This window comes from Oreochromis aureus, linkage group 3 (genome assembly GCF_013358895.1).
Source record: "Oreochromis aureus strain Israel breed Guangdong linkage group 3, ZZ_aureus, whole genome shotgun sequence".
In the NCBI taxonomy this organism is placed as follows: domain Eukaryota; kingdom Metazoa; phylum Chordata; class Actinopteri; order Cichliformes; family Cichlidae; genus Oreochromis; species Oreochromis aureus.
Window position 1 is genome coordinate 63,279,079 of NC_052944.1, and position 14,783 is coordinate 63,293,861.

At 43.0% G+C, this 14,783-nt stretch overlaps 1 protein-coding gene across 1 annotated transcript; it reads left to right on the forward strand.

Annotated features, from left to right (window-relative positions):
- Nucleotides 1-61: 61 nt before the first annotated feature.
- Nucleotides 62-14,452, forward strand: LOC120434084 (interferon-induced protein with tetratricopeptide repeats 1-like). The gene is made up of 8 exons (XM_039601566.1): nucleotides 62-202; nucleotides 415-628; nucleotides 982-1,188; nucleotides 1,875-2,016; nucleotides 2,096-2,222; nucleotides 2,310-2,452; nucleotides 12,292-12,338; nucleotides 13,010-14,452. The coding sequence occupies exons 1-8, from the start codon at nucleotides 198-200 to the stop codon at nucleotides 13,220-13,222; spliced, it is 1,098 nt and encodes a 365-aa protein (XP_039457500.1). The 5' UTR covers nucleotides 62-197; the 3' UTR covers nucleotides 13,223-14,452.
- Nucleotides 14,453-14,783: the final 331 nt, after the last annotated feature.

Below are 14,783 nucleotides of genomic sequence, written 5' to 3' on the forward strand. Positions count from 1 at the left end.
TGAGAGCGTCTCCAAAGATCACTGATCAGCCATTGATCTGTAAATGATTGATCTGACTTCAGGGTTTGGTAAATGATTGATCTGAGGTCAGCGTTTCTCACTGATCGACCACTCAGTGACCGATCAGTCGGCGCATAGTCGTTTCTTCATCTTCATCGGTGTGTACTCTGAGGAAGAGGAGGACTGTTTCCTGTAACATGACGTGAGTTCGCATTAGCTTCACAGCTGATTTCCGACTTTCGAAAACTACCCAAATACTATGCCTGTACTACTATTAGCAGAGGTGGTAGAAGTACTAGTGTTAAAAATACTCCAGTAAAAGCTGAAGTACGGATTACAGTAAAAACAAAACAAAGTGCAGTCTCTGAAATGCAAAGGTAACTTACTTTGTTTTTCTTTGTGACTCTCTTAAAGTGAAGGCAGCAGCGCTCTGCTCAGGAGGCTGCAGCAGCTGCAGTGTCACTTCACCTGGGATCTGAAGAAGGACGTGGACCTGAAGAACCTGAGCACCCGACTACAGGACCACATAAAACTGCAGCTCGGCCAGCGCGGGGCAGTGGCTCGATCATACAGCTTCTTGGCTTATGTCAGGTACAGTTTCCACAGCAGTGGGCACAATTACTTCTGGGTAATTCAACTAATTTAACTACTGGCGAGATGCAAATGCCAGCAACATAGCAACAGGCTGATCTTGTCGGTGGATAGATAGATAGATAGATAGATAGATAGATAGAGTGGTTGTCCATGATGGAGAGCAGTTTGTTCATCCATGTTTCAAACACCTCCAGATTCTAACCAATGATATTTCCACTCGTACGGATTAGTTTGTTGATCCTGCTCCATCTCAGGCACTGATGATCGTGTTGATGAACCTAGTCACAGTTTTTTTTCTCCCTCTGGAGGTCAACCACCATCTGTTTTGTCTTGCTGACATTCAAACAGAGGTGATTTATTTTTGACCGCTTTACGCTTAACTTAGAGGAAACTGAGGAGCCTCTATCCATCAAACAGCTTCACTCTGCCCTGGAGCTCAACCCCGATGATGCTGTTCTGCAGTCGATGCTGGCTGTGAAGCTCGCAGCCTATAAGAAATATGAAGAGGCTGTGGGTCTGCTGAAGAAAGCACTGAAAACTGATCCTGATAACCCTCATGTCAGCCGCTACGTAGGAAAATACTTTCGTAATCATGTAGGTCTGAATGTAGGATATTATAAATGCTTACTACTCATGCAGCCACAGATAATGTGATTCTGCCAGGATCATGTAATAGTAAGTGTACAGGTCCATGAAGATCCTTTATTTAAAGATGCACATGCACATGCACACTGACCCTTAATCCTTTCAAAGAGGGCTGTCAAATATGTACAGCTCCGTACATTATAGCTTCCACAGAGTTTTTAGATTATCTGTGATCGTTGTTAAAGACTAAATCTGCCTTTTCTTAAATGAGCCATGCTGGTTGGGCTGCGTTTCCCATTCTCTAATTCTGATCTGTTTCTGTCCTTTTATCTGTAGTTTCACCTTCCTGAATTCTCCTGATTCAGAAATAGTAAAATCTGTATCAGTTTTTTCTGACCAGTGACCTGAATCAGGCTTGAGACTGAAATTACAGATTACTAAAGTTTTTTATGCTTAATTTAGTGGTTCTGAGTTTCTTCCTTCAGTGAAGACAGAGGAAGTTTATGTTTCCACTAAATTGTTATATTAGATTAAATTAGATTACATTAGATTACATTAGATGAAACTTTATTAATCCCTCGGGTGGGTTCCTCCGGGAGATTCAGTAATTGTTGAGGTGCTTCTTCAAGGATTGAGGTATTCTTCTTTAGTTTTTTACAAATTGTTGTAAAAATGACCATTAAATGTTGTTTCAGCATCGATTGGATGAGTCTATTGATATGTTGGAGCGAGCGTTGAAGAGGGCCACCCAGTCATCTTTCATCCACCACCAGCTGGCGCTGTGCTACAAGAGGAAGAAGATTGCTGAGCAGAGCCGCAAGCCCTTCAGCAGTCAAAGTATGCACAAACATACTGCATGTCTAAAGGTCCAGTTATCCTCAAACTCAAAGATAAACCATGATTTCCGGCTCCACAGGAGAGGTGCGGTACTGGAGGCGTTGTTGTATTCGTGAATTTGAAATGGCTGTTAAGATAAAGCCGACCTTTCATCTTGCGTGGGCTGACCTGGCACTGCTGTATGCAGAGGAAAGGAATTTAAGAAGGTACTCCTCTGTAGAAAGCAGCAGTGACTGTTGTCTTTTTGCTCGGCGCATGTTTGGCATCATCATGATCATCTCTTTGTTTCTCAGGGCAGAGGAGATTTTCCAGCAGTGCTTGTTGAAGTTACCAGAGTGTAATGAAAGACTTTCTCAGGCTATCCATCAGCGCTATGGTGACTTTCATTACCATCACAAAAGAAATGAAGCTCAAGCCATCGTTCACTACACCAAGGGTGGTTAAGAGGTGCAAAGCAATCGACTGAATACGATTAAAACTAGTATTCATTGGAACGTGAATCACAGGACCTCAAAACTCTGTCACATGACCAGCACAGAGCCCTGAAGGGCAAAACATGTCCCGGAATAAAGCAGTGAACACAGCAGCTGTACTGGTTTGTTGTTGTAGAGAGAGAGCTGAATTTGAAGTTGACTCTGTTTATTTACTGATCAGTCCACCTTCACCTGTAGCCACGAGTTGTGGGCAGCGACTGAAAGAGATAAAGGATCCTAGCTGCAAAACGACCCTCCTCTGTAACGTGTCCAGGGCTTAGCCTTAGAGGTGGGGTGAGGAGTTTTATCATTCATGAGGAGCTCAGAGTAGAGCTGCTACTCTTTCACCTGGATGTCTCCTAGGTGTTTGAAGCATGCGTTACATGAGAATGTCCTCATTTTTCCAGCACACTCTGGAAAGATTATAATCCTCGGCTGTCTTGGGAATCTTTGGTGTCCCTTCCAAGAAAGTTGTATCAGAAGAGATCTGGAGAAAACTGCTGTCTTTTTGCTAAAAGGCAGTAGATGTATGCACTAAGTTAAAAAAAAATCGACATCCGAAATCCACATAAGTCACGTATAAATTTACTAAATGAGTAAAAAGTCCCTGCAGTAGCTCGTCTTAACAGAAGCACTGGACAATGGATGATGGAGGTGGAGCTGCCAGGCATGGAAAAGAATCCATGTCTGTGAATTTAAGGCATGGACCACAACTCAGTGTCTGAGTGTCTAAGGCAGGCATGGGCAAAATACGGCCACATTAAACGTTTTGATCCGGCCCGCCAAACTTGAAAAAAAATTAATAAATTAACCTTCTTAATGTTTTATTTCCCCTGCAATTCTAATGTTTCCTCACTAGATGGCGCACTCTAGGTATATTAGCTTTGTTGAGGTGAAGCGTAGGCCTATTACTCCACGTTTGCACTTTACCCTGTGACCCACCGCCCCTCTATGAAGATGAGCGGTCCCAAGAAAAGGAAAGTGGACAGAGAATGTCGAGTGTTCAAAAAAGAGTGGACAACTAAATATTTTTTCACTGAACACCGATCATCTGCTGTTTGCCTGATATGCCAAGAAACTGTGGCAGTTTTTAAAGACTATAATATTAGCCGTCACTTTGCCACAAAGCACGCTAATTATGCTAGCAAGCTCTCAACAAAAGAACGGGAAGCTGCTGCTGAGAAGTTGGCAGCTAATTTGAAGGCTCAGCAAAGTTTTTTTCACCGTCAAACTGCCATTCAAGAGTCAAGTACCAAGGCCAGTTTTATGCTTTCATTCAAAATAGCAAAGGCCAGCAAACCACTGTCTGAGGTCGAGTTTTTAAAAGAATGTATGGTAGAGACAGCAGGTATTTTGTGCCCAGAGACGAAAGACAAATTTGAGAAAATCAGTTTATCACGGCGGACAGTGACTCGCCGTGTAGAACTAATAGATGAAGATATCACCAGCATATTAAACAAAAAGGCGAAGTCATTCACTTTTTATTCTTTAGCACTGGATGAAAGCAACGATGTCAAAGACACTGCTCAGCTCCTCATTTTTATCCGAGGAATCAATGAAACTTTTGAAATAACGGAGGAGTTTTTGACAATGGAGTCTCTGAAAGGACAAACACGGGGAGAGGACTTGTTTGAACGGGTGTCTGCTGCCACCGAAAACATGAAGCTTCCCTGGAGTAAGCTTCCCAGGACCTGCTTTATCACTCCCGTGTCCGCTGGTTGAGTTTGGGCAAAGTGTTTCAACGAGTGTGGGAGCTCAAAGAGGAGATTGGCGTGTTTTTGGAGCAGCAGGGGAAGACTGAGGAATTTCCTGAGCTGAGCAACAAGAGCTGGATGTGTGACTTTGCGTTTGCTACGGACATATTTTCACACTTGAATGAGCTCAACGTGAAACTGCAGGGGAAGGAGCAGTTTGTGCATGACATGCACACAAACGTGAAAGCCTTCAAATCCAAGCTGGCTTTATTCTCCAGGCAGATTTTGAACAAGTCATTCACTCATTTTCCTACACTAGCCACGCTGAAAGAGGCCGGAGCAAAAGTAAAGAAATACAGTGAGTCACTGGATGCACTGCACGGAGAATTCTGCCGTCGGTTTTTGGATTTCGATAAAATTGACAAGTCACTTCAATTGGTGGCCTTTCCTCTGTCACAAGACCCCGAAACAGCTCCAGAGGAGCTTCAGCTCGAACTCATCGACCTTCAGTCCGACCCTGCCTTAAAAGAGAAGTTCAGCTCTCTGAAACTTAATGACTTCTATGCTTCACTCAATGATGCCGCGTTTCCAAATCTAAGGCGAAAAGCGCAAATGATGTTGGCTTTGTTCGGCTCTACCTTCGTGTGTGAACAGACATTCAGCGTCATGAACATCAACAAAGCCAGCCACAGATCCAAGTTAACAGACCTACACCTCAGATCCATCCTGAGAATCGCCACAACAAAACTAACTCCAGACTTTGATGCGCTGGCTAAAAAAGGAGACCAAAAACACTGCTCCCATTAAAATGTGTGTGTCTCCGTAATACGCACGTTGTTAAAATAAACAGTGCGCGCAGCTCGAATATAACGCTTTACAGACTGACTTGCTGCAACTGTTTCGTTCTTGCACTGGTCGTTGTTGACTTTTGGCACCGGGGAAACAAATTGAATAAAAGGAACAGGACAAGTACTTCTGCATCTCCTACCGTTTTTGAAAAAAAAAAAAAAAAGAGTCAGGAGGAGAGTGATGGTGATGTCCTGAAGGATAACAGAACGTTCAGTGCTTTAAAATAAAATGTTCATTTATTTGATTTTCAGTGTTTAAAGAAAGTCAGAGATTTTATTGTAATGCTTTAATTCATTTTCATTGGAAATTAAAGCACATGTTTTTTCCATATCCCAAGATGTGTATTTTTCCCCCAATGAGGTGATGTTTTCAAAGCACTCTGTCTATCTGCTCCTGTTCCGGCCCCTTTGTCAAATGTTAGAACTCAATGTGGCCCACGAATCAAAAAGTTTGCCCACCCCTGGTCTAAGGCCATGTCCACACTAATACGTTTTCTTTTAAAAACACATCTTTTTCTCTCTGTTTTGGCCATCCATCTTCACTGTAAGCTTTTTTTTTCTTTTTTCCTGATAGCTTTTCTTCAGATTCTCACTCGCTTTTGCAAGTTTGGGCTTTTGTGTTTCTCACAGCAACAACTCCACCTCATTGTTAGTCCATTTAAAAGACTTTGTGCTTTGCCTCAACATTTTGCACGATGTTTCAAAGAGCTGGAATGTAAATAAACAGCAGACAGAAATGAGGCAGGTCAAATCGTCTTGCGTTTCACGTATGTACAGTACAGGAACATAAGTGTTTTTGGCCATTTCATTGTGGACGCACAACCCTCTGAAAACTACTGAAAACGATAGCGTGGATGCGGAGCGTTTTCAGACAAAAACACCATTTTCAAATCTATCCAGGCTAGTGTAGACGTTGCCTAAATGAATCTCACGGGCCTGAATGTGCGCTTGACGCCATTTATAATTCTTAACTTGTTTGATCTGCTGATCACCACAAACAAGTACAAGCAGAAATTCTGGACTTTTAACTGTGTTTTCATAAGTGTTACAGTTTTTACTCCTAAAAAAACCTCCCTTATGGCCATTCGCACAAAGCAATTAGGTAATAAACAATGAAATGCTCCTATTACAGATTGCCTCTTTGTCACAGGTCCTTTTCTTTCATAATGTAGGAAAATAGTTAAATATGTTTCACTGATTCAGCCCACTTACGATTAAAGTGGGCTGAATCTCGCCCACCATGTAAAACATGGTGTACAATAAGAATTCAGGCTGTGATGGCATCAGCCACACAGGGGTAAATCAGTTCATTTTTCACTTTATTAGTTTGCTTTGCAGTTTTCTTCAATTTAATTCATTAATCATTTGGTTAAACCTAACACTGGTATTATGAGGCACGCGCATAGTAACATTGTGTGGTTTTTCTAAAATGTTTTGTTATATATATATAGATATTATGTTTTTTTCTTTTTGAGTTACCTGGGTTTGGGCAGTGACTGTTTCCTGTCTGGGCAAAAGGCGTGGCTGAGGACTCTGAGAACAAAATGCCTGCTCAGCAGGACCAACCATAGGCTTACCAGGAGCAGGGGTGTTTTAGGTTTAGTTAGGTTATTCTGTGCTTAGTTAATATTAGTGTGTGTTTTGTTTTCCCCCCTATTGTGTGAAAATGGTTTGGCCAAATCATTATAAAAGCTAACCTCATGTGTCTTTGTAATTAGGTCAGTTTGTGAGTTAAGTTGTGTCTCACTTTGTTTTGTTTAAGTTTCTGGAAATTATTTTTCGTAGAGTTATATTTAGTTGACCTCTTTTACGGGCCTGCTAAGTATGTTTTTGAATTTTGTTAATTTTGGACTTTTTGAGGGTTAAAATAAAGAAAACCCTTTTTGAAGATACTTTTTTGCCTGTGTCCTCTATGCTTTGGCTGCTTGGTCCCTCACAATTGGTGGCAGCAGTGGGATTTGCCAGTTGAGAACACAGTTTTTGCTTTTTAATTTTTTTGACGTTTTTCACCCCCAGAAAAAAGAAGGAAAATGCATCGGGCAGGAAAGGTGGAAAAGAAGAAATGAGTAACTGTTCAGAAGGAAGCTGATGCTGAGGAGGAAATTGGAGCCTCTGAAATGGTTGAGAGCACTGAGGTTGAAGAAAGGGAGCCATCTCTGTTGGATCTGATGTCAATATTGCAAGCTCATATGGGTCAACAGGAGGCTCGGGAAGCAAGGCAGGAAGAGGTAACTGCACGACAAGAACAAAAATTCAAAGCATTGCAACATCAGTTCCAGCTTTTACAGTTAGAGGTGCAGTCCCGGACATCACCAGTACCTGAGCTACCATTACCTACCACAGAGTCATCAGAGTCAAGGGAGCTACCTAACATTTCTTGTTCTCCTCATGCTCAAGCTGAATCCAGTCAGTCATTATCAGGTCAGTTTCCATTGCATGAACCCAGACTGGAAAAGTTGACGGATAGTGATGATATTGAGCATTTTTTGACCACATTTGAACGCATTGCCTTAGCATATCGTTGGGAAAAACCAGACTGGGTTTTTCGTTTAATACCACTGCTAACGGGCAAGGCGAGAGGGGCATACGTTCATATGGATATTGATGACTCTCTCAGCTATGACAAAGTTAAAGCTGCAATTTTGTCCAAGTATGATGTTAACCCTGAGACCTACAGGCAGCGATTTCGTGCACTTGAAGTCAGGCCTGATGAGAACCCTAAGGAATTGTATGCTCGACTTAAAGATCTGTACGGAAAATGGATTCAACCAAAAGGTAAAACGAACCAAGAAATTGGTGAAATAATCATCCTTGAACAATATTTGAGAATGTTGTCCCCTGAGCTACAGGTTTGGATTCGAGAGCACAATCCGTCTTCTGCAGCGAAGGCAGCTGAGCTGGCAGAAGTGTTTGTAGCTGCCAGGAGGAAAGGACAACCTTGGACCTGTAATGCAAATAAAATGCCAAAGGAAGGCCCCAAATCAGACCGGATGTACCATCAGAGGCCAGTGTCAACTGATAAAACTCCTGTGGGTGAGAACCAGTTTGCTGGCAGACCATTAAAAAATTCAAAAAAGATCTTTTGTTACCTCTGTGGGTTAGAGGGCCACACAAAGCCAATGTGCCCAAAAACTTCAGCTAAGATGGTTCAAATGTGTTTCATGCCACGTCCACATGCTGAACGTGGGCTCCAGTGTGACCAGACTGTTAAAATGATACAAATTGAAGCTAATGGAACAACTTTAAGAGCTTTACTTGATTCTGGCAGTTCTCGTACACTGATACACAGAGATTTTGTGCCCCCCAATATCGTCCGTGTTAGTGATACCATCCCCATTTGTTGTGTACATGGAGATGAGAAGATGTACTCAACAGCTGACATGTACATTAAGGTGAATGGACAGACTTACCTTTTAAATGTTGGGGTGGTTGATAACCTGCCTTATTCAGCTATTCTGGGACGAGATTTTCCAGTGCTTTTTGATTTATTGGAGTCGGACCAGAACCATCAATGCAATGTGGCTGTTACTAGAGCCCAAGCTCAAAAATCAAGTGAAACCTCAGAAGTTTTCAGTGCCTTGCCATTTTTTAATGAGGAATGGGAAGCTGCACCTGGGAAGCCTCGGAAAAGTCGCAGACAGAGGAGACAGGAGAAGTTCCAGCATACTATAGTACACCCAGAAATGCATACTGACCCAGACTTGCCTTTGGGACTTCAAATTCCTGGCAATATAATAGAGTTGCAAAAAACTGATCCTAGTTTAACTTCCTGCTTTCAGCGAGCGGTAGACAAGAACCAAGTAAAGGAGGTAGACATTAACAAAAGTGACTATGTCTTGCAAAATGGCATACTTTACCATCAGGTGGGCTCACTTCTGAAGCTAGTGGTTCCCCAAGAAGTTAGAGAAACGGTGCTTAATTTGGGACACTCTATTCCCTGGGCTGGCCACCTGGGTAAGCACAAAACCACAGCTCGCATTAAACAACATTTTTTCTGGCCTGGCCTCCACAGAGATGTAGCCTACTTTTGTAAGAGCTGTCCTCAGTGCCAAATGACATCCTCCAAAGTCCCTTCCAAAGCTCCACTCCAACCACTGCCTATTATTGGTACCCCATTTGAGCGCCTCGGAATGGATATTGTTGGACCCGTTGAGAAGAGTAAGTCAGGGAATCGCTATATGCTTGTAATCACTGATTATGCAACTAAATATCCAGAGGTCTTCCCACTGAAATCCATCAAGGCAAAATCAGTAGCCTTCTGCCTTGTACAGCTCTTCGCAAGAGTAGGGTTCCCACAGGAAATACTGACTGATCAGGGGAGTAACTTTATGTCCAACTTACTAAAATAAGTGTACAAGCTGCTGGGCATTAGAAGCCTGAGGACCACCCCATACCATCCTCAGACTGATGGGCTAACAGAACGGTTCAATCAGACTCTGAAGCAGATGCTCCGGAAGGTGGTAGATGAGAATGGTGTTGATTGGGATCAGTGGCTTCCTTATCTTCTCTTTGCCTACAGGGAAGTACCACAAGCCTCCACTGGTTTCTCTCCATTCGAACCTTTGTATGGGTATGAGGTACAAGGACCTTTAGCCCTGTTAAGAAAAATCTGGGAGGGAGGCAAGGAAAAGATGGACTCTGTTAACATTGTTTCCTATGTTCTGCAGATGAGGGAGCGACTGCAGAAAATGAGTGAGCTTGCTCAGTCAAATATGACCAAAATCCAGCAGAAGCAGAAGTTTTGGTATGACCGAGCAGCTCGTCAGAGATCTTTTAGTCCTGGACAAAAGGTGTTGGTGCTCCTCCCTACTGACAACAACAAGCTCTTGGCTAAGTGGCAAGGGCCCTTTGAGGTTCAGAAGAAATTGGGGTCCACTACTTACCAGGTGTTCATCCCTGGAAAGCCACACTCCAGCAGGGTTCTGCACATAAATATTTTGAAGGAATGGGTGCAGCGCCCTGAAAAGACAGCAGAAGTGATGCTCATAAGGGGTGTGCCAGAGGAAGAAGAGGTTGGTGAGCAATACTTACCTTCTGCTGATGCAGCAGACTTTGACCTTAGTCATCTGCCAGATGATAAACAGCTTCAGGTGAGAGCTGCATGCAACCCTGAAGTGTTTAAAGTGAATCCTGGCCGAACAGATATTGTTGAGCATGACATTGTCATTAAAGAGGGTGTCTCAGTAAAGCGTTTGAGCTACAGGATCCCTGAACGTCTGCTGACATCCCTGAAGAAGGAAATTGACCTCATGTTGTCCTTGGGGATCATCGAGCCATCAAAGAGTGAGTGGTGTAATCCGGTGGTCCTAGTGCCAAAGAAGGATGAAAGCATGAGGTTCTGTATAGACTTCAGGTACCTAAACTCAATATCACTGTTTGACTCATACCCCACGCCACGCATTGATGATTTGCTGGAACGGCTGGGGAAGGCAAAGTACTTGACCACACTTGACTTGTGCAAGGGATATTGGCAGGTGCCACTCACGGAGCGATCAAAGAAGTTAACTGCCTTTCGAACACCTTGGGGGCTCTTCCAATTTACAGTGATGCCATTCGGGCTGCATGGGGCTCCAGCAACCTTTCAGAGATTAATGGACCAGGTACTATGTGGTCTCTCAGATGTTGCATCTGCATATCTTGATGATATTGTCATCTACAGCACCACATGGGAGGAACACTTGGAACATCTGCACGCTGTTTTCGACCGTCTTGGCGCTGCTGGGTTGACGGTGAACCCCTCAAAGTGTGTTTTTGCCTCTGCTGAGACTGAGTACCTGGGTCATGTGATCGGGAATGGGGTGATCAAGCCTCAGGTCAGTAAGATCCAAGCCATTGAGTCTTGTCCTCTCCCACAGACAAGGAAACAACTAAGATCCTTTTTGGGCATGGCAGGTTTTTATCGTCGGTTTATACCACGATTCTCCACCAGGGCAGCTCCACTAACGGACTTGACAGGCATCAAGTGTCCTAATCAGATTAACTGGACAGAGGAGGCTATAGCAGCTTTCAAGGACATCAGTCATTCACTGAGTAGTGAACCGGTTTTGTACAGTCCAGACTTTAATGAGCCCTTTTTCCTTCAAACTGATGCATCTCATAGGGGTCTGGGAGCAATGCTACTTCAAGGTTTGGAAGGAGAACGTCACCCTGTTGCTTACATCAGCCGAAAGCTGTTCCCAAGAGAGGTTCGGTATTCAACAGTGGAAAAAGAGGCCCTTGCCATCAAGTGGGCCCTTGATTCCTTCAGGTACTACCTTCTTGGAAGAGAATTCACCCTGGAGACGGATCACAGTGCACTTCAGTGGATGGAAAAGATGAAAGATAAGAAAGGAAGGATTACAAGATGGTACCTTGCGCTGCAACCTTTTCGGTTTGTCATCAAGCACATTCCTGGGAAGAACAACGTTACCGCCGACTTCCTCTCTCGCTGTACCAGCGAGAGTCCTGAAGAGGGGGGGTGTGTGATGGCATCAGCCACACAGGGGTAAATCAGTTCATTTTTCACTTTATTAGTTTGCTTTGCAGTTTTCTTCAATTTAATTCATTAATCATTTGGTTAAACCTAACACTGGTATTATGAGGCGCGCGCATAGTAACATTGTGTGGTTTTTCTAAAATGTTTTGTTATATATATATATATTATGTTTTTTTCTTTTTGAGTTACCTGGGTTTGGGCGGTGGCTGTTTCCTGTCTGGGCAAAAGGCGTGGCTGAGGACTCTGAGAACAAAATGCCTGCTCAGCAGGACCAACCATAGGCTTACCAGGAGCAGGGGTGTTTTAGGTTTAGTTAGGTTATTCTGTGCTTAGTTAATATTAGTGTGTGTTTTGTTTTCCCCCCTATTGTGTGAAAATGGTTTGGCCAAATCATTATAAAAGCTAACCTCATGTGTCTTTGTAATTAGGTCAGTTTGTGAGTTAAGTTGTGTCTCACTTTGTTTTGTTTAAGTTTCTGGAAATTATTTTTCGTAGTTATATTTAGTTGACCTCTTTTACGGGCCTGCTAAGTATGTTTTTGAATTTTGTTAATTTTGGACTTTTTGAGGGTTAAAATAAAGAAAACCCTTTTTGAAGATACTTTTTTTGCCTGTGTCCTCTATGCTTTGGCTGCTTGGTCCCTCATAAGGCTAAATGAGCCCAAATCCAGAGGGCCACGTGGCAGTGAACAATCAGAACATACACCCTCACACTTGAATGTTATTAATGAGCAATCAGTTATATCTGTGTTATGAATCTGCCTCCTGCTGTGTCCTGTCTGCAGGGTCTCCTGATACCGCTGAAGAAATATGAGAAGAAAGTCTGTGCTAAGGTGAGCACTAAAGGTTATGTGATTAAAGTCTAATCAGTGGCTTATTGTCAAAATGTGCTGAGACCAAGTCTCCTGTCTGCTGCACCTCTGGACCATTTTCATTAGCAGGACGTGAAATCAGAGGGAGGCTAATCTGTCAGGTGGAAGGTTTCAGCAGTCCAGGTGGTGGACGATGATTTTAGACTCTTTCCTTTGCAGAAAACTTTGTATGTGATATTTAATTTGTCCATCAAAGGATTACTCCTTTATCTCTGTGTAGGGCCAAAATTCACTAACACAAACAAGATCCAGCTATTTGCGCGTATTTTGAGTACTTCAGCAGAAACCCCCACCTGCTGAACAGGGACTGGTTCTCCTGCACCTTCATATAGACCCTGGCTCTGATCTGATAAAGCACACTCAGTGTACACTGTTTCCACACAACATCTCAACACAGTACTGAGGAAGTGGGGTCTGGATCGTTCCCACAGCTGTCCTTTCTCATACTTGCCAACCAGCATGAATCAGTCCTGTACTGTGGTTTAAGGCTGGGAGCTGCTGTACTCATATGTCTTCAATTAGACATTAAATGTTTTTTTAAATTCTGGTCTGAGAAAGTGACTGAAAATGCAAGTCTGTTACTTTAAATCCACAAAAAGTCATCTTTCTTTGTCCCTCAATCTTTCCTGCAGAAACTGAAGCAGATCGCTGAGAAACTTCTGGCAAGGAATCCAGGTGATGGTGAAGCTCTCGCTCTGCTGGGTCAGGTGGCCAGAGCTGAGGGCAACAGGAAGGAAGCTGCTGAGTTTTATGAGAAAGCTCTGAACTGTGACAAGGACAATGAAGAGTATCTGTCTGCTCTGTACGAGCTTCGTCTGCAGCTGCAGGGATCATCCTCTGATTAACTATGATTGCTGCACTCCTGTTACATCATACTTCAGCCCGCTGAATGTGCTTGATCTTGTGCTTCAAGGTCTGCACAATTCTAACAAATGGAGCCTTTCATTCCCACCTTTCTTTTAGGTATTAAATTATAAACAACGAAGCATTACACACATCAGGGCCGCTTTTATTGGACGTTTCAGGCATGTGCAGTGCTGGGTGGAGCTCTGTCACCAACACCCGAAAAAACTGAGTTTAAGAATGGTGTTTAGTGAATTCCATTAAATTAAAGTCACGCTTATGCTGAAGACTAATTCAGACTAGTGCTGGGCCATATCATTCTGTTCATGGTAATACTGGCATAATGTTAGGCAATGATAAGAAAATGAAATATCGCGATAGAATATGGGTAAAACGCGCATGCGCAGTTCCTTTGTTTTCATATGCACATGGCGGAAAAAGCGCGGCGGCAACGGAGAATGAGAGGGATGAAAGCGGATCATTGAATGAAACTGATGAACCAGAATTGGTCTGTAAAAATGCTGCAACTTGAGTGATGTGGAAATGGTTTGGCTTTTGTCCAACCACCAAAGCATAATATTTTGTAGAACATGCAAGCAGGCTTTCGTTACCATTATTACCGTGTTTTTCGGAAAATAAGGCACTCTTAAAATCCTTTGATCTTCTGAAAAATCGACGGTGCCCCTTATAATCTGGTGTGCCTTACAGTATGTATGAATTCTGGTTGTGCTCACTGACCTCGGACTGATTTTATGTGGTACACGGCGCTCAAACATCCTTCAAAAATGTTTTAGTACGACTTTGGTAAGCTATAAATCCACACCGCTTGATGGATTGTTGTAGCATTACGGCTGGAGCCTCGTGTAGTAATACGTACTGCGCTTCAACATAATATTACCGTATCGTGTGAATATAACCTCTTTTTAAGTTCTGTGGATGTTATACAGGGTTACACTCAGGAAATGTCTGCCCATTTCCACTGGAAATGCCTTTGAAACCTGCAGTTCACCTGAAACGTACCTGGACGACTGAGCATGCGTGAATTTAAGATACACGAGTGTTACATTATTATAACTAGGAATGGGTATCATTTAGGTTTTATCTGATACCAGTGCCAAACCGGTACTTTTGAAACGGTGCCGGTGCTTAAACGGTGCTGAACCGGTGCTGAACCAGTGCTTAAAGAATGGAGAACACACAATTGGTCCAAAAACCTTTCATGTTTAGCTGTTTTTTTTGTAAAAAGATAACAATGTCAGCCTTTTCTGCAGCTATAGGGCATATATGGTATCACTCTTGGCTGGAAGCAGTGCTTAAACAATGGAAAAAACACAATTTTTGTCCAAAAACCTCTCATGTTTAGCTGTTTTCCACTTTTTCTTTTGGTCATTGATGTCATGGTCCTGGGCCATGTTGGCCCAGTATTCTTGGTTTTCATGTATTTTTGTATTTTGTTCCTTATTTAGCCTCTGTGTGCCCCTCTGTGTATCTGTGAGCCCTCGTCTCTTCTTGTGTTTTATTCCATGTTTTCCCCAGCCCGTTATGTCTGTGCTCTCCCCGTGC

What these genes read in the sequence shown, in the direction of transcription:
- LOC120434084 (XM_039601566.1), top strand. An exon ending in GAGGAAAGGAATTTAAGAAG is followed by an intron (nt 2,223 to 2,309) that starts GTACTCCTCTGT and finishes TTTGTTTCTCAG; the next exon opens with GGCAGAGGAGATTTTCCAGC. An exon ending in CATCGTTCACTACACCAAGG is followed by an intron (nt 2,453 to 12,291) that starts GTGGTTAAGAGG and finishes CCTGTCTGCAGG; the next exon opens with GTCTCCTGATACCGCTGAAG.